The sequence below is a fragment of the Tachyglossus aculeatus genome, chromosome 6, assembly GCF_015852505.1.
Source record: "Tachyglossus aculeatus isolate mTacAcu1 chromosome 6, mTacAcu1.pri, whole genome shotgun sequence".
Lineage (NCBI taxonomy): Eukaryota > Metazoa > Chordata > Mammalia > Monotremata > Tachyglossidae > Tachyglossus > Tachyglossus aculeatus.
In genome coordinates this window covers 37550081-37569822 of record NC_052071.1, presented here as the reverse complement: position 1 = coordinate 37569822, position 19742 = coordinate 37550081, and the positions used below count along the sequence as shown (strand labels likewise).

General features: G+C 43.9%; 1 protein-coding gene across 4 annotated transcripts in view; it reads left to right on the top strand.

Moving 5' to 3' along the window:
- Nucleotides 1-19230, top strand: part of PFKFB1 (6-phosphofructo-2-kinase/fructose-2,6-biphosphatase 1) — a 31205-nt gene extending 11975 nt beyond the window's left edge. For 2 of the 4 annotated variants that reach the window (XR_005451585.1, XR_005451584.1), the window contains exons 7-15: nt 1144-1265; nt 3322-3529; nt 6172-6318; nt 7604-7708; nt 10257-10386; nt 11854-11916; nt 14521-14585; nt 15745-15900; nt 17855-17936. Coding sequence is in view for 1 of the 4 variants with exons in the window: in XM_038747965.1 (XP_038603893.1) it covers nt 1144-1265; nt 3322-3529; nt 6172-6318; nt 7604-7708; nt 10257-10386; nt 11854-11916; nt 14521-14585; nt 17855-17914 (900 nt within the window). In the remaining 3 variants the exon portion in view is untranslated. Of the gene's footprint in view, nt 1-1143; nt 1266-3321; nt 3530-6171; nt 6319-7603; nt 7709-10256; nt 10387-11853; nt 11917-14520; nt 14586-15744; nt 15901-17854; nt 18376-18898 lie in introns of those variants that run through there. The other 2 variants (XR_005451583.1, XM_038747965.1) reach the window with 2 other exon arrangements.
- The last annotated feature ends 512 nt before the right edge of the window (nt 19231-19742 follow it).

The following is a 19742-nucleotide window of genomic DNA, read 5'->3' as shown; positions in this document are numbered from 1 at the left end:
TAATAAATTCCTGCACCTCCTTATTTGTTTGTAAACCTGCTGTCGATCCAGCACTGCTCTGGGAATGGGGAGACTGGGGTTTTGTTCCCGATTCTGCCTGTGGCTGGCTCAAGTTGGCAAAGACCATACATAATAATAATAATGATGGCATTTGTTAAGTGCCCCTACCCACTTACTCGCTCACTGCCCTTTGTGCCTCAATGGGGACACAACTGGCAGAGGCCCAGAGAATGCAAGTGCTGCCCTAGTAATAGTAATAACAATAATAATAATGGTATTTGTTAAGTGCTTACTATGTGCAAGGCACTGTATTAAGCCCTACAGACCACTACCACAAAAATCAATTCTTCTATGCAGTTTCTCATTCCTGAGGTAGCAGGACTGACGCTCATCTGTTGTTCCGGCTGGGAGATTCCATCCATTTGTATTTTGAAGTCCTTCCAGCTTTTCCCACTAAGCTCCTCTCTCTGACTCCTTTCATCAATCAATCAATCAATCAGTGATCTTTATTGAGCACTTACTGGGTGCAGAGCAGTAAATCGATCAATGGTATTTATTGAGTGCTTACTGTATGCAGAACAGAGAGGATAGAATTAAAGCAGGAGCAGATGAATTTGAGCACTATACTAAGTGGTTGGGAGACCACAGTACAATAGTTCCTATCCCCCATACTCCTCCCAACCTGTCACTTATGTTTAGGGCTTTTTTGAAGATAATTCCTTGCACCTCTGCACTAGACATTCTGCTCCTGATGTCCCAGTTATAGTTTTTTAAAACTAGAGATATTTTTAATATGGGTATATAAGCCATATTGAGCCTCCCCCAACCCCAGTTTTAAGAAGCAGAGATTTGGGATTGAGTTCAAAGGGCATCTCACTGTGAACCTGACCACCCAGGGCCCTGCAGAGAAAATAAGGCTATAGTAAACTAGCAGGAGGTCACAAGGAAGAATCTATCTTGGGCTGTCAATGATACATAATTGCCAACAGAGGTTCGCAAACTTTTGGGATATATCTGGGGGCGCGATCGTAAGTCCCTGAACACTGAGGAGTTCGGTGGAAGCAAGACTTTGCTCACAGGTTAGTTTTTTTCTGAAATGAACATAACTTGGTGATCTTGGGAATTACCTCTCTCCGAACACAGCAAGTGAAGCTGACCAGCCCCGATTATAAAGACTGCGATCGGGACAAAGTGGTGGAAGATTTCCTGAAGAGAATCGAGTGTTACCAGATCACTTACCAGCCCCTAGATGATGAGCTGGACAGGTAATAAACACTAATCGTGGACTATGTTTGTAAAGTAATAAATTTGCTTTTGTTTTTTTCACAAGAAGACAAACTAAGTTTCTGGAAATAGCCTTTTCTTGAACAGGTTGCCAGCGTGGCTCCTGCCCACCAAGAGCTAGGCTCATAAATAACCTTTTTTGTCCCAATTTCTGAGCTCTTTGGGAGAGAGGCAATGAAGAAATCCAAAAAGATGTTATTACCTACCTCTGGTGGAATTGGCCTTGAGCGTATCAGCCCATTAGAGGGAATTTTATGAACTTGAAATTACATTAATAGATCCATCAGTGGTATTTATTGAGTAGTTACTACGTACAAAGTACTGGGAGAACACAGTACAACAAAGATGGTAGACACATTCCCTGCCCACAGTGAGGTCACACTGATTATTAAATGATAATCCAAGGTGGTGATACTGTTGAAATACCGAGTTCCAGCCTTGTTTACAGTATGGGAGGGTCACACGGCCAAGTGTCCTCATGAAAATGGCTGAAACTCAACTGATCCAACCGTAAATACCGGTCAGTGATAGTCTGTGTATTTGCTCTAGGGAAGGTACCTGGATGCTTTCTTACTTTACCAGAATCTTTCTTCGATCCCTACTATCCTTTAGAGGTCTATTCCTATATGTCACATTTTTGACAGGCTTTGGAGAAAGTAGAGTTGGTTTCAGAATCCCCTCGGAAGCTTTGCTAGCACCTTGGACTGGTGGAAAGAGCATTCATTTAATCGTATTTAAAGAGCATAGATCTGAGTGTCAAATGACCTGGGTTCTAATCACAGGTCTGTCACTTGCCTGCTGCGTGAGTTTGGGTGAATCACTTCATTACTCTTTGCTCCAATTTCATATCTGTAAAATGGGGATTAAATCCTGTTCCCTCCTACCTAGATTGCAAACCCCATATGAGAGTCTGTGTCCAACTTGATGATCTGCAATTAGTACAGGGCTTGGTACATAGTAAGCACTTAATAAATACCATTATTATGATTATTTTGATAGGAAAAGTAACAGATGGTTTTGAGCTTCCTCAGTCATAACACCCCTGGCAAATTAAGGCACACATTTCATTTGAATAGAGCTATTGATGAAAATAACAGTAATGATACTTGGTACATTCTCAGCATCTTACAAGGGACTCAAAGAATTTTATACATTTTAACTCATTAAGTGTCACAACACTCTTGAGAAAGGTAATAATTAAACTTTATTTCACGGGTAGATAAATTAAGCATGTGAGAATGGGTTAAGGTCCATATTTCTGTGTGTTGGGAATGGGGTTTTTTTCTACATTTTTTCTGGTTCTGACACCCAGAAGTACCCTGTTGGTACTTCTTCCACTGGGTCATTTATATTAACTTCCTTTTATAATAATAATAATGATGGCATTTATTAAGCGCTTGCCATGTGCCAAGCACTGTTCTAAGCGCTGGGGAGGTTACAAGGTGATCAGGTTGTCCCACGGGGAGCTCACAGTCTTAATCCCCATTTTACAGATGAGGGAACTGAGGCCCAGAGAAGTTAAGTGGCTTGCCCAAAGTCACACAGCTGACAAGTGGCAGAGCCGGGATTTGAACCCACAACCTCTGACTCCAAAGCCCGTGCTCTTTCCACTGAGCCATGCTGCTTCTCTTTTATGATTTTGTGATACCTGTATATATGTATATATGTTTGTACATATTTATTACTCTATTTATTTATTTATTTATTTTACTTGTACATATCTATTCTATTTATTTTATTTTGTTAGTATGTTTGGTTTTGTTCTCTGTCTTCCCCTTTTAGACTGTGAGCCCACTGTTGGATAGGGACTGTCTCTATATGTTGCCAATTTGTACTTCCCAAGCGCTTAGTACAGTGCTCTGCACATAGTAAGCGCTCAATAAATATGATGATGATGATGATGATGATTCCCTGATACAAGGGTCCCCCCTGAATCTTATGCCAAGGACATTAATTAGCAGGACGTGGTCTTCTCCGGTCACGAGCGTATCTTCTGTTCAGTCTTCTGACCTTCCTTTCCTACCTGTCTCTCTCCAGCAATCTCTCTTACATTAAAATTTTCGACGTGGGCAACCGCTACCTTGTGAACCGGGTGCAGGATCACATCCAGAGCCGAACCGTGTATTACCTCATGAATATCCACATCACACCACGCTCCATCTATCTTTGCCGGCACGGAGAAAGTGAACTCAACCTAAAGGGCAGGATCGGGGGGGACTCCGGGCTCTCCTTTCGAGGCAAGCAGGTAGGTGAAATGGTGAGATGGTCAAGAGTGGGAGAAACTAAGACTCTTGCTCGGTGTAGCTCAAGGGGGAAATCGAGCCGCCTTTTAATCGCTAGAGTTCAAAAAACCTCAGTGGGAAAGACAAATGATTAAATCCATTGAGTTCTATTAGAAAGAATGTGAGAACAATTATATTCATGTGAGCATCAGGAATAGGGACTTAATAACTATTATGGTATTTGTTAATCAATCAACCAATCAATCAGTCGTATTTATTGAACGCTTACTGTGTGCAGAGCACTGTACTAAGCGCTTGGGAAATACAAGTTGGCAACATATAGAGACTGTCCCTACCCAACAGTGGGCTCACAGTCTAAAAGCGGGAGACAGAGAACAAAACCAAACATACTAACAAAATAAAATAAATAGAATAGATATGTACAAGTAAAATAAATAAATAAATAGAGTAATAAATATGTACAAACATATATACATATATATGTATTATATACATATACATATATAATACTGGTATTTGTTAAGCACTTAGTATGTGTCAAGCACTGTTCAAAGCACTTGGGTAGATACAAGTTAATCAGTTTGGACACAGTCCGTGTCCCATGTGAGGCTCACCGTCTCAATCCCCATTTTACAGGAGGTAACTGAGGCACAGAGAAGTGAAGTGACTTGCCCAAGGTCACCCAGCAGACAACTGGCAAGCGCTATGTGCCAAGCACCTAGTAGATACAAGCTAATCAGGTTGTCCCACATGGGGCTCACAGTCTTAATCCTCATTTTCCAGATGAGGGAGCTGAGGCACAGAGAAGTTAAGTGCCTTACCCAAGGTCACACAGCAGACAAGTGGCAGAGTCGGGATTAGAACCCATATCCTCTGACTCCCAAGTCCGTGCTCTTGTCCCTAAGCCACACTGCTCCCCAGTTGAAGCAGACTTGATTTTCAATTACAGATCTTCCCCTTTTGTAAACATTAAGACAATAATAACATCTGACTTCCCAATTGAGATGGTCCAGCTGGCCACAACCTGATCATCTTGTAACCTCCCCAGTGCTTAACTTCTCTGTGCCTCAGTGACCTCATCTGTAAAATGGGGATTAAGACCGTGAGCCCCCCGTGGGACAACCTGATCACCTTGTAACCTCCCTAGTACTTAGAACAGTGCCTTGCACATAGTAAGCGCTTAATAAATGCCATTATTATTATTATTATTATTATCCCCACACATAATGATAATTTTGGTATTAAGCGCTTACTATGTGCCAAGCACTGTTCTAAGCGCTGGGGTAGATACAAGGTATTCAGGTTGTCCCACGTGGGGCTCACACTCTTAATCCTCATTTTACAGATGAGGTAACTGAGGCACAGAGAAGTGAAGTGACTTGCCCAAAGTCACACAGCTGATAAGTGGCGGAGTCGGGATTAGAACCCATAACCTCTGACTCCCAAGCCCGGGCTCTTTCCACTGAGCCATGCTGCTTCTCTAAGGTGGAAAGGCTCAGAGGGGGAAAGGCCCAGAAGTTTCTAGAAAAGGGAATCTGCTCACTCCTCCACACCCCTCCCAGAGGGACAATTATTTTACATAGGGTCAGCTGTAGCATGGATTCTCTATCAGTACTTTGCGGTACCACTGCTGTTGAAATCTTTAACCAAGTAAATACTGCTTATCTTCTATTAACCAAACAGCGTGCTGGAGTGATATGTGCGTGTATGCGCACGCATGCGCAGGTAAACTATTATTTTAGAGACTCACTGTCACAGGGAGGAAGTGGGGCTTTTTGTGTTATCTCCAACCTTCAGCAGTCACCCGCTAGACTTCACTATTGACGAGTTGAACCTGAAAATTGCCCATTTCTTTGGAGGGTCCTAAATCTAAGAGTCATGAGATGGTGGCAGTGAAGCAGTATGACCTTGTGGATGGGAATTTTCGGGTGGTCAATTCTATTTATTTAAAAGCTGTAACTCTCACTCAGGGGCCTAAAGTTCAATCGAAAGCCCTCCCTCTGCCCATCCGCCAAGCTCTTCCTCCCTTCAAGGCCCTGCTGAGAGCTCACCTCCTCCAGGAGGCCTTCCCACACTGAGCCCCTTCTTTCCTCTCCCCCTCGTCCCCCCTCCATCCCCCCGTCTTACCTCCTTCCCTTCCCCACAGCACCTGTATATATGTATATATGGTTGTACATATTTATTACTCTATTTATTTATTTATTTATTTATTTTACTTGTACATTTCTATCCTACTTATTTTATTTTGTTGGTATGTTTGGTTCAGTTCTCTGTCTCCCCCTTTTAGACTGTGAGCCCACTGTTGGGTAGGGACTGTCTCTATGTGATGCCAATTTGTACTTCCCAAGCGCTTAGTACAGTGCTCTGCACATAGTAAGCGCTCAATAAATACAATTGATTGATTGATTGATTGAAAGCTCAACACTGTGTAAGTGAAGCACTTCCAATCACCAGAGAAGCAATATAGCCTAGTGGAAGCAGCCCGGGTCTGGGACTCCAAAAGACCTGGGTTCTAATCCCACCACTTGTCTGCTGTGTGACCTTGGGGAAGTCACTTCTCTGTGCCTCAGTTCCCTCATCCGTAATCAGTCCTCCTGTTTCTGAAGCCTCTCTTCATCTCCTCTCTCTTTCTGTTGTCTTTCAGTATGCGTATGCCTTGGCCAACTTCATCCAGTTCCAGAATATCGCTGCCCTGAAAGTTTGGACCAGTCACATGAAGAGGACTATCCAGACCGCAGAGGCCCTCCATGTCCCCTATGAACAGTGGAAGGCCTTAAATGAAATTGATGCCGTGAGTCACTCATTTGCTCAAAGTTGTCCCATGTGGGGCTCACACTCTTAATCCTCATTTTACAGATGAGGTAACTGAGGCACAGAGAGCAACTCTGAGCAACATTCCACTCTCAGGACTTCCACTTCAGTTCGGCGTTGTAGATAGGTGCCCACCGTTAGAAATTTTCCTTCCACCTCGTTGAAATTTGCCCCATCTGGGGAGGCAAGTGGTAGCGGTTGTCTGTGCTCTAAGGTGGTGTTACTGATGGGGTTCATTTCCTGGTCCACACTCTACAAGATTTAGTAAATTAAGGTTTGGGATGTTTAACCTTTGCCATCCAGTCGTTCGAGTTCACGCCTCTGTGGTCGAAGTGTCCGGGCTACCCAGCCATTGGTAAGATTTAGGGTGCAATCTGTGGGCACGAAAAATGGTCACTGAAAACAGTGGGCAGAAGGAATATTAGACTCTAAAATTGCTTTGAAAAACAGGGAGCGTGTCTGATCTTATTACCCCAGTGCTTAGGACAGAGCAAGGACTTAATAAATTCCATAATTATAATTAAATCCTCTTCCTCCAATCCCAGGTACAGAGAATTTAAGTGACTTGCCCAAAGTCACATAGCTGACAGTTGGCAGAGCCAGGATTTGAACTCATGACCTCTGACTCCAAAGCCCATGCTCTTTCCACTGACCTACGCTGCACATGTCAGCTGTGTGACCTTGGGGAAGTCACTTAACTTCTCCATGCCTCAGTTCCCTCATCTGTAAAATGGGGGTTAAGACTGTGAGCCCCACGTGGGACAACCTGATCACCTTGTATCTACCCCCGCGCTTAGAACAGTAATTGGCACATAGTAAGCACTTAACAAATACCATTATTATTATTATCATTATTATTGTTATCATTATTAAATTTAATGGGATTTATCCTGGTATCTTTTCGTAAACCTCCTCCCACCCTTGAGTACAAAGAACTCACAGGAATATTTTTATGGCATTTGTTAAGTGCTTACTATGCAACAAGCACTGTTCTAAGCACTAGGGTTGATACAAGATAATCAGGTTGGACGCGGTCCCTGTCCCACAAAGGGCTCACAGTCTAGATCAGAGTGAGGAGGATTGAATTTCTATTATACAGATGAGGAAACTGAGGCACAGGCAAGTTAAGTGACTTATCCAGAGTCACAGAGCGAGTCAAGTGGTGGAACTAGTATGAGCATCTAGACCTCTGATTCCCAAGCCCGTGGCTCTTTCCACTAGGCGACTCCGATTCTAGTTTGTGAAGTCTTCTGTGATGATTTCAGGGCGTCTGTGAAGAGATGACGTATGAGGAGATTCAAAAACATTATCCAGAGGAATTTGCACTACGAGATCAGGATAAATACCGTTATCGTTATCCCAAAGGAGAGGTAAGAGACAAACTGGGACTAGCTTTTAGTGCTCTGTACCGTGTCTGGCTCAGGGCCCTCAGTTAATATTCCCTGTTATTTGGATTCCTAGTCATTGTTTCGAATCACCCACTAAACTCGAAACTTCCTGGGCATACCTCATTCATTCATTCATTCAGTCGTATTTATTGAGCGCTTCCTGTGTGCAGAGCACTGTACTAAGAGCTTGGGAAGTACAAGTCGGCAACAGATAGCGACGGTCCCTACCCAACAACGGGCTCACAGTCTAGAAGGGGGAGACAAACAAAACAAAATAGTACCTATACAAAAGGTACCCCAGTGCTTTAGTACAGTGCTTGACACATAGTAAGCATGTAACAAATACCGCAATCATTATTAAGTAGTGGCTGCTAGGTTCTATGGCAGCCCAAGTGGCTCAATGTTGAGTTCCCTTTTGCTTAGCATCTTTGGACTCCCTAATTTTCAAAAGTGACGGCTCTTGAAATTTCCTGCACCCAGGACAATCAATCAGTCAGTGTCAGCCCACTGTTGGGTAGACTGTCTCTATATGTTGCCAACTTGTACTTTCCAAGCGCTTAGTACAGTGCTCTGCACACAGTAAGCGCTCAATAAATACGATTGATTGATTGATTGGTATTCATTGAGCGCTTACTATGCGCAGAACACCATGCTAAGCATTTGGGGGAACATTATTAGCAGACACGTTTCCTGCCAATAGTGAGCTTAATGAGCGTACAACTATGGGCTTTTCAGTGGGCTTCTAATTCTGAGCAGATTGGGTTTATGGGACCTGCTACAAGGCTCATCATCATTTATCTGTCTTTGGTGGATTTGGGGCTGAAAAGATTGAGGAAAAGAATGAGAAATTAATTTTTTTGTTTCCCCCACCTCACCTTAATGGACTTGCACCACGAAGCTTGTCGTGGACAGGGAATGTGTCTGTTATGTTGTTATACTGTAGTCTCCCAAGCCCTTAGTACAGTGTTCTGCACACAGTAAGTGCTCAATGAATAGGATTGACTGACTTAAAAGTCCAAACTGCATCCACATGTGAATAGCCTTATAGTGATTCTGTAAGGATAATACCCTGAGTAGACCTCCTAATACACTGGGTTTTTAGGGCCCCAGCTGATAGCCCAGGGCAAAGCCTCAGTCCCTTAGGCTATGAGAAATTTGGAGGCCAGTCTGACCAAGCCTCAGTTTGAAAACATTTATCTGGATGACAGGACTGAAGTATAAAGGAGGGGCTGCCCTCTCCAAAGGCCATTAAGTGCTAAGGCCATATGTTTTGACCAGTGAAGGTGCCCACTCAGATGGCCCCTGGGAGCAAAATCTAATAAATACAAGTTGAAATGTCTTCCATTTTTTTTGTTTCATCACCTGCTAAACTCAGGGAGAGGTGAAGCCAAATCTAAAAAGATATTTAAGTATCTTTAATAAGAATATTGAGGGTAAGGGTTAACATTTAAGGGTTAACATTGACTCCCCTTTCTCCTCCCGTTTGCTAAAGGACACTTGCAGCAGGAAAGGGATAGATCTCCAGGCCTCCAAGAACACTTTTGGGGGGGGGTTCCATGCCAGCTCAGCCCAGGTCTGAGGGTTGGAGGCTTCTGTAATGATAATAATTATAACAATAATAATACTATAATAATATATGTTAAGTGCTTACTATGTTACAGGTACTATACTAATCTCTGAGATAGATACAAGATATTCAGGTCCCACATGGAGCTCACAGTCTGAGTAGGAGGTAGAACGGGTATTGAATACCCATTTTGCAGATGAGGAAACTGAGGCCAGAGAAGTTAAGTGACTAGGCCGAGGTCACACAGCAGGTAAGTTACACAGCAGACGTGACCTATAGGCTCATGTGGCTGTTCTTGTTGTATTGTACTCTCCCAAGTGTTTAGTACATTCATTCATTCAATCGGATTTATTGAGCGCTTACTGTGTGCAGAGCACTGGACTAAGTGCTTGGGAAGTACAAGTTGGCAACATATAGAGATGGTCCCAACACGTAAGCGCTCAATCAATCAATCGTATTTATTGAGCGCTTACTGTGTGCAGAGCACTGTACTAAGCGCTTGGGAAGTACAAGTTGGCAACATATAGAGACAGTCCCCTAGCCAACAGTGGGCTCACAGTCTAGAAGGGGGAGACAGAGAACAAAACCAAACATACTAACAAAATAAAGTAAATAGAATAGATATGTACAAGTAAAATAAATAGAGTAATAAATATGTACAAACATTTATACATATATACAGGTGCTGTGGGGAAGGGAAGGAGGTAAGATGGGAGGGATGGAGAGGGGGATGAGGGGGAGAGGAAGGAAGGGGCTCAGTCTGGGAAGGCCTCCTGGAGGAGGTGAGCTCTCAGTAGGGCCTTGAAGGGAATATGATTTGAAATAAATATGATTTGAGTGACTGTTTTAGTAGAAGTCACTTTAGGTCCTAATGTTCCAAGCTGTTTAACTGAAATTCCCACTGAATTCATTTTTCCAGCTCTTCTGTCTGTAATTCATCTTGGTTTCTTGTTATCATTTTAGTCCTATGAGGATCTGGTGCAGCGACTTGAACCCGTGATTATGGAGCTGGAGCGGCAGGAGAATGTGTTGGTTATTTGCCATCAAGCTGTGATGAGATGCCTCTTGGCCTACTTCTTGGATAAGAGCGCAGGTATCAACAGCGTCTATGTTTAAGGGCTGGCAGCAGGACTGAATTCATATTGGGAGAGGTGCTGGGTCCCTGAAAAAAGCAGTGTCCTCAATATCGGGTCAGGCTTTTCTCGGCCAAGTGGGAGGGAACAGTGAGGGATTTGGAGAGGTGGAAGCATCTTTCTTCCAGGCCAAGAAGCCACCATTCCCTTACAGGTTGGCTTTCAGGCTCCTGCTGTATAATAATAATAATAATAATGACATTTATAATGTCATTATATGACATTATAAATGACATTATTATAAATTGCAAATTATAAATTTGCAAATTATAAATTATAAATTAATTTGCAAATTTGCAAGTTATAAATTATAAATTGCAAATTATAAATGACATTATTGTCATTATGTTATTATTTATAATGACAATAATAATGACATTAAGCGCTTACTTTGTGCAAAGCACTGTTCTAAGCGCTGGGGAGTTTACAAGGTGATCAGGCTGTCCCACGCGGGGCTCACAGTCTTAATCCCCATTTTACAGATGAGGGAACTGAGGCCCAGAGAAGTTAAGTGACTTGCCCAAAGTCACACAGCCGACAAGTGGCGGAGCCGGGATTTGGACCCATGACCTCTGACTCCAAAGCCCGGGCTCTTTCCACTGAGCCACGCTGCTTCATGGCTCTATCTCCCAACTTGTCCCCCATGGCCCCAGCCATCATCACTGGCAAGAGCCACCATGGCTGTGCCCAAAGAGGGTGCCTGTCTGTCACCAAATAATCCATGATGAGCGGCGATTGAAGAGTATCAAATTCAGGATCAAAGGAATACATCCCCGTCTCCTAAAGACATTAATGCTGAGGGTTATTCCATAGGAGTAGTGGCTGTTTCAGGATCCTTATTCATTCAGTCGTATTTATTGAGCGCTTACTGTGTGCAGAGCACTGTACTAAGCGCTTGGGAAGTACAAGTTGGCCACATATAGAGACGGTCCCTACCCAACAACGGGCTCACAGTCTAGAATACATTGAAAAGAGCTCTCCTAATAATTAATGATGGCATTTATTAAGCGCTTACTATGTGCAAAGCACCGTTCTAGGCACTGGGGAAGTTGCAAGGTGATCAGGTTGTCCCACAGGGGGCTCACAGTCTTAATCCCCATTTACCCGATGAGGGAACTGAGGCCCAGAGAAGTTAAGTGACTTGCCCAAAGTCACACAGCTGACAGTTGGCGGAGCTGGGATTAGAACCCATGACCTCTGACTCCCAAGCCCGGGCTCTTTCCACTGAGCCACGCTGCTTCTCTAATTCTCTAAGTAGAGAATTATATAATTCTGCATATATAATTATTCTATAATTCTGCATTTGATAAACAAGAAAAAATATTAACCAATATTTCCACGGTGGTCATGGCATTATTGGCTGCTGCTTTTTCTTTCTACCCCGCAGTGTGAAGTCTCTTCTGACGGAACTTTCTTTTCCCTTTCAGAGGAGCTGCCATACCTCAAGTGTCCCCTGCACACAGTGCTGAAACTCACCCCTGTGGCTTACGGTGAGTGATTCGCACCTGACCTCAATGGTTCCTTGAAGTTTAGAGTTAGCCTGGCACTGTCCTGATTTCCCGATAGCTCATCTTTCATTCATTCAGTCGTATTTATTGAGCGCTTTCTGTGTGCAGAGCACTGGACTAAGCGCTTGGGAAGTCCAAGTTGGCAACATAGAGAGACGGTCCCTACCCAACAGCGGGCTCACAGTCTAGAAGGGGGAGACGGACAACAAAACAAAACACGGAGACAGGTGATCTTCCCACCTTAAGATGTCTTTATCCCGAGAACACCACTTTGCCGTAATAAAAACAACAGGTATGATGAAAACTACCCGGAAGACCCTCTGCCCAAGACATACAAGTCAATCAATCAGTAGTATTAATTGAGCGCTTACTCTGTGCAGAGCACGTTATGCACTTGAGAGAGTCCAAAGAGATATAATCACAGTGATCGTTAAGCTCTTACTATTTGCCAAGCACGGTAACTAGGCACTGAAGTAGATAGAAGATTATCGGGTCAGATACAGTCTCGGTCCCACATGGGGCTCCCAGTCTAAGAAAGAGGGAGAATAATTATTGAACACTAGTTCTCTAATTCTGGGGTCTGTGCTCTTTCCACTATGCCACACTGTTTTTCTACAATCTATAGTCTAACTGGACGGGCCCTGATAATAATAATGATGATGGTATTTGTTAAGCGCTTAATATTTGCCAAGCACTCTTCTAAGCACTGAGGGGGATACGAGGTAATCAGGTTGTCCCTCATGGGACTCACATTCTTAATCTCCATTTTACAGATGAGGTAACTGAGGCACAGAGAAGTTAAGTGGCATGTCCAAAGTCACACAGCTGACAAGTGATGGAGCCGGGATTAGAACCCTTGACCTCAGACTCCCAAACCCGTGCTCTTTCCACTGAGCCACGCTGCTTCTCATGATGTACAGGAGGCTCTAAGGGGTAGTCAAAGGGGAAGGGAGAACAGGTATTTAATCCCCATTTTATACAGATGAAACAAAAAGGTTAAGTAACTTGCCCAAGGCCCAGAACAGGAGCGTGGCGGAGTATGTAGGCATAATCCCTGCCCTCAAGGAACTAATAGTCTATCGGGGGGAGACAAACAGTAAAAGGTAAGGGGAAGCAACAGAGTTTAAAAGTACATACATAAGTGCTGTGATGAGGGAGAGAATGGATGCCCAATGCTTAGAGAGTGAGGATTCAAGTGCATAGGTGACCTGAAAGTGTTGAAGTGGCAGGAGGGGGTGAAATAGGGTAGGAATATGAGAGCTCAAGGAAGAGGCCTCCTGGAGGAGTTGTGATTTCAGAAGGGCTTTGAACATGGGGACTCCATTAATCAATCACTGGGATTTATTGGACACTTTCTGTGTGTAGAGCACTGTACTAAGCACTTGGGCGAGTATTATACGAGTTGGTAGATATGTTCCCTGCCCACAGAGAGCTTACAGTCTAAAATCAGGAGACAGACGTTAAAATAAATTACAGATATAATGATAATGATGGCATTTGTTAAGTGCTTACTATGTGCGGAGCACTGTTCTAAGCGCTGGGGGGGATACAAGGTGATCAGGTTGTCCCACGTGGGGCGCACAGTCTTAATCCCCATTTTACAGATGAGGTCACTGAGGCTCAGAGAAGTGAAGTGACTTGCCCAAGGTCACACAGCAGACATGTGGCAGAGTCAGGATTCGAACCCATGACCCCTGACTCCAAATCCTGTGCTCTTTCCACTGAGCCATGCTGCTTCTCTCTATATATAAGATGTATCTATATCTATCTATCTATCTATATATATATATATATATGCTGTGGAGCAGAGGGTGGAGTGAATATTAAGTGCTTAGAGGGTACACATCCAAGTGCAAGGGCAACATAGAAGGGAAAGGGAGAAGGGAAAAGGTACTTCCCAAGCGTTTAGTACAGTGCTCTGCACACAGTAAGTGCTCAATAAATATGAATGAATGAATGAATAAGGGCTTAGGTAAGGCCTACTTGGAGATAATAACAATAATAATAATAATAATAATAATAATAGCATTTACTAAGTGCTTACTATGTGCAAAGCACTGTTCTAAGCACTGGGGGAGATACATGGTGATCAGGTTGTCCCACAGATGTGCTGTTAATAGGCCTTTGAAGTTGGGTAGAGTGGTGGTCTATCGGACATGAAGGGGGAGGGATTCCAGGCCAGAGGGAGCACGTGGGTGAGGGGTCAATGGTGAGATAAACGAGATATATGTCAAGTGAGTCAGTTGATGTTAGAAGAGCAAAGTAGTGGGCTGGGTTGTAGTGGAAGATGAGCAAGGTAAGTGAAAAATGTTGGTGACCTGTGGGATGTGAAGAGGGAGGGAGTTCCAGATTGAAGAGAGAGCGTGAATGAAAGGTCAGTAGAGAGAGGGAGTAGGTTGGCTTTAGAAGAGTGAAGTGTGCTCCTGGAGAGTCCAGCCGTCTTAGCAAACTATTTTCTGTCCGCCCCCATCACTTACTTTTTAGCTATCACTGTCACTTGGCTATTGTCTGGAGTTGAACCAAATGTAGTTTTTTTTACAAAAGCCTCAGCATTTGAGCAATAATTATATGGCATTTGCTTTTCAGGTTGCAAAGTAGAATCAATCTACTTAAACGTGGAAGCAGTAAACACCCATCGGGAGAAGCCAGAAGTAAGTGGCGCCCCACGTGCTACACGTACCCTGCTTTAGGAAGGGTTGGTGTCACGCCTGCAGCCAGTGCGTCTTCGTGGTCTGGAATCTCCCAAATTGGACATCCAGTGTTTTTGCAGCCAGTTTGACTAATCACCGTCTCAGGGCAGTAGGAGACAAGCTGGAGGACCCCAGACTTCCACAGCCAGAGCGAAATGGTTGAAACAAACAGGATCTAATCCAGTTTAGAATCCTTTCCTGGAAGAGCAAGGGCTGAGGTAACAGGCATCATCATCATCGTCATCATCAATGGTATTTATGGAGCACTTACTGTGTGGAGAGCATTGTACTAAGCGCTTGGGAGAGCACAGCACAACAGAGTTGGTAGACATGTTCCCAGCCCACACTACCTTATAATTCACAAAGATGGGAGGTTAAGGAATTCAAAAGGGAGAGAGGTGTTTAGGATATACCTAAGACAAGGCCTGGGGCTCACAGAAATTTCATTTAACAAGGATTTCTGAGAAAACAAAAATTTAAAGTTGGCTCTGCCTCTGCAACTCACCAACCACTTGGGCGGCCGTCAGAGCTCAGTCAATTGCGTAACCAAGGTTCAGTTGTTTTTGAACCTTTTGATTTGCACCCTCCACTAGCATGGGGAGAAGAAATCTTGATGATAAAATTTCTTCATTAAATCCCTAATTAAAACTTTGAGTTAGGAGGGAAAGGCCCAGAGTGAAAGGTCTGGAATGGAAGATTGATGGGTGAACTAAAAAGGAGGTCTGAGTACCTTAGAAATTTTGGGGTCTCCACAAATGAATGATGGAGAGGAAGGTGGCCTGGCCATGGAACTCTGGAAATCTAATATAATACTGAAAGCACCAAGACAATCAGTGAGCCTTTTTCACAGATCCCTCAAGAGTTCATCTAACGTGCATCCAGAGTTGCCCATATTCACAGGATTCCGCCCCCCACTATTTTTACCCCCGGGGTGTGGGGATGTGAATGCGTATTCCAGGTGCCAGCCAACCCATGGCCAGAATAAACCACAGCCTTTTCCTACATGTCAACCTTCCCTCTAAGGGATCACCGTGCTTTAAACATCTTACAGAAAGATAGAATAATTCTACAGCACTACTGGATTGTAATTTTCTCTCTTCCCTACCTCCCTGTTTTTTAGCACCTTGTCCACCAGGCTAGCCAGCTAGCCCGTGTATCGGCACTGCCACGCTGTGCCCCAGGCTAAACTCCCAACCAACCCAAAAGCCCTGCTTGGAAGACCTGGGTCTAGCCATTTCTTCCTGTGGCCCTTTCTGCTTGATCCCTTGGCCCTCAGGTAATTTGGTTTCTCCTTTTCCCTTCTTCCTGATGGCTTCTTTCACTTCCCCTCTCCTTCCCCCACTAATCTGTTTTGGATTATCTCACCCAGTTCCATTCTGATCAGTTCAACCTCTAACCACTCTCCTAAAACATCCCAGCATTGGAGACTAATAACTTACTCCCAGCATGATCTCAGGAAAGGAAATGCCCCTCAGATTTCAGGAGACGGCCAGTTGATCTTTGGGACAAGAAACTATTACACCTGTATCTGAACTAAAAATCTATATACTCCCCCTATTTTAACCTCCAACGGGCTGTGCTTTTTCTTCCTGAGAACATGGCTGGTCTGATGTCATTCCCCTCAATTTACCTGTAAATGTGGTAGAGGCTATTCTACTGAGAAGGCTTAACCCCTAATTAGAACCCTGGATTAAATCAAATCCATAAAGTGAAATGGCTCAAGAATATGAAGGGAAGCAAGGTCTGTGAGAAAGAAAGAAGAATGCTTTTCATACAGAAGAATCTACCACAGTTGGGACTCAAGGGTTTTGCCAGAGGCAAGTTAATTCAGATCTGTAGGCCTTCTCAGCCAACTGAGAACAAATTAGGGTCTTCCTCAGGAATGTTCATTGACCTGTAAAAATGGGAAACCTCACCCTTCCATCATACATCTTTACAAGTGGCTTTTTCCAATGCAGTTCTGCCTGAACATCTGGTTTCCAGTGTCCTGTGGAATGTCTCAAGTTAATATGCTGCCTACAAAAAATGAAGTAGATGACTGTGGTTTCAAACAGAGTGGTTGGGGGAATAAAAATGCGGGGCTGTAGTGTTGATTCCAGCATGTTGGGCATCATTGCTTTCAAGCCTCTGCTGTCATTAAGCAGGAACGGGCTCCTCCCTGAAAATGCCACCTCACTGTTTTCCTCATTCTGTGCTTCAAGAAAGGCAGAGAAAATGTTTTAAAAAGCTGCCTCAGATTGCCAACCTTCAAAGAGGTATTTTTTCATCTCTATCACAGAAAAAGGTATCACAGATAGAACCTCTCTGTTCCAAGATTTGGCTGGCCAGATAATCAGTGGGCTGTTTTAAAATACTGCCTAGAAAACAGCCACCTTTAATGGTTTTAACCTTTTCTAACTTTAACATTTTTTCAAGATGGCTTTTAACAGTTCAGTTTGGAAATTATTGGGGGAAGATAAGGTGCTTAGGTGCAATACCATTATTCAGGACAACTTGCAGGTGTCAGGAGGCTGAGTCTTGCTAATATCTACCTGGAAAATACAAGCGCTCACATAACTTTGGCTTTAAGAAAATACCAGGCAATACTTGCCCCCTTTTCCCTTTCCCAAGTCCTCTCATTTGGTAAGGCATTCGTTCATTCAATCGTATTTATTGAGTGCTTACTGTGTGCAAAACCCTGTACTAAGGAATGGCAGACTTGGTGGTCAACTTTTAGCTCTTTAGTGTGTGCAGTCCTCAGCCCCTTCTGCAAATGCCATTTTCCCCAAACTGCTTCTTTTCTGCTCCTTAATAGAAAAAAACCTTTCAGCCCTTTCTAATACGCCTGCCATTGTCGTCTTTGACAGAACAACATAGAGGGCATGTGGGCCTTGCACTGATAGCACTAGCTGAACAGTTCGGGCTAGCCTGAAGCCTCAGCAGAGAGCAAAAGAACGCAGTGATTTAAGTTCTAGGAAGTGATTGTGAATCCCGAGGCTTTTAACTGAGCTCATTTTGGGTCGGGCTACTCAGGAATAACCCCTAAACTAGAAACTGCTAGTTGTGTTTCACATACCTGTTTTATGCTGGAGCAGAAAGGTAACAACCCGTGCCTAGTCCCATCACGGAAAGCCCAAGCAACTCCCATGCTCATACAGGCCTGTGATAACTGGGAATAACTCTTTTTCTTTGGCTCACCACGTGAAATTAATCCCCTGTCCTGTCTGCTCTCTCCTGGTTTGTTTTGTTAGAATGTGGACATCACCCGAGAAACTGAAGAAGCCTTGGACACAGTTCCAGCCCATTATTAAGTATACCTGGACCAAGCTGCTCTGAAATTTCTCTTCTGCTTTTGGTTCCCCTTTTGATGAACCGATTACTCCCAAACATCACCTCAGTAAGTCTCGCTCATGGTTAATGAGTACTGAGAATCGTTTAGCCACCAGCAGTGTGGCTCAACTCTGCGGGAAGAAGAAACTAGGTTATCAATGCCAGAAATCCTTCTCTACTCAGGACAGTGTCCTCAGGGGAGGTAAAGGGATGACCCCCAGCAACACTGGAGAGGCTTCTGCAGGAAACAGCGGGAGTCTTTACGTATTCAGATACCCGGCATGGTTCAGATCGGTTCCTGGACCAGTGTTACCGTTATTAAGTTTCCTCCTTCTCAAAGATGACGACTGTAGTAAGAATGTAGTTTTTTCATAATATTTGTTAAGTGCTTACCATGTCCTAGGCACTGTATTACGTCCTGGGATAGATACAAGCTAAACAGCTGGGCAGTCCACATCCCAAGTGGGGCTCACAGTCATAACCCCCATTTTACAGTTAAGGTAACTGGGGCACAGAGGAGCTGTGACTTGCCCAAGGTCACTCAGCAGACAAATGGCGGAGTCAGGCTGCCAGGCCCATGTCCTGGCCATGAAACCACGTTGTTTCTCAGGTTTTTGAAACCCACCTCCTCCTACACTTCATGTATGAAACAGAAACGGTTGGTCCACTACGTGTAGAAGAAAATCAGATCATACCTCTCCTAAGCAATAAAGCTTCCTGTTCCATCAAGGCAGATTTTAAGACTGAAGGGAACCTTTGTGTACTGTTTTTCTTAAAAAGGGATTATGAGGAAACGATCAATACGGAGTTGGCCCTTTTGCCCCTGATCAGTTCACTGACTCTGCCACGGAAAAGACGGTAGTTTTCCGGATTTATTACACTAGTTTCACATTTGCAAGCAGGCCCCTTTTAATTAAGTGAAACGAGAATGCACACTATGCCTTTGTCATTTGAAATTTCTCCAGAAAGAAGAATGTAACCCATCTTTGGGCTGTTTCACCAGCACAAGAGGAGACATAACTCTTAGCTATAGCCAATTCATCAGGCATCAAGGGAGAGTCTGGCCTCATCTCACCCTAAATCCCCAAAACCCCTTGTGACAAGGACATCACATTGCCTCTGCACCACAATTTCAGGATAATCTGAGACACACTTGCCCAACTGTGACTGGCTTATATACTTGAACATCTTATGACAACTGACTGTTCCATTGTACGGATGCTGTTGCTGCCTGAAAGAAGGCAGCAAATGAGAGGGCAAAATCATTCAGATTTAAAAATAAAATACGCCTGCTGAACTCTCTCTCAATTTGGTCACGTCCTATTACCTCCTGAATCCACTACCCAGCAGCCCAGACCAGAATAGCGTTTCAAACCAATAATACCTTGTTTGGGATATAGCGCTTTGGTAAAACACTTTCATATCAGTTTTCACATTTTATCCTTACAATATCCCTGTGAGGGAGGGAGAGGCAGTTATTCCCCACTTTACAGATGAGGAAGCTGAGGTCCGATAGTTTAAGTGACTTGCCCAAGGTCACACAGCAGACCAGGGCAGAGGTAACATGGGAACTCAAGACTCTTGCCAAATCTCATGTCCTTCCCACTAGAACATGTTAGCTCCCCAACTAATGGCAGTTGTTCAGTAGCCCTTGGCCCAAGGAGTATAGTCAATCAATGTTATCAATCAAGTGTTACTGTGTGCAAGTTATAGTAACCACAGTTACTGTGTGCAAAGCACGATACTCGGCACTTTGGCAAGTCCAGTATGGGTTGATAGAAGTAACGTCTGCCCAAAGACAGCTTACAG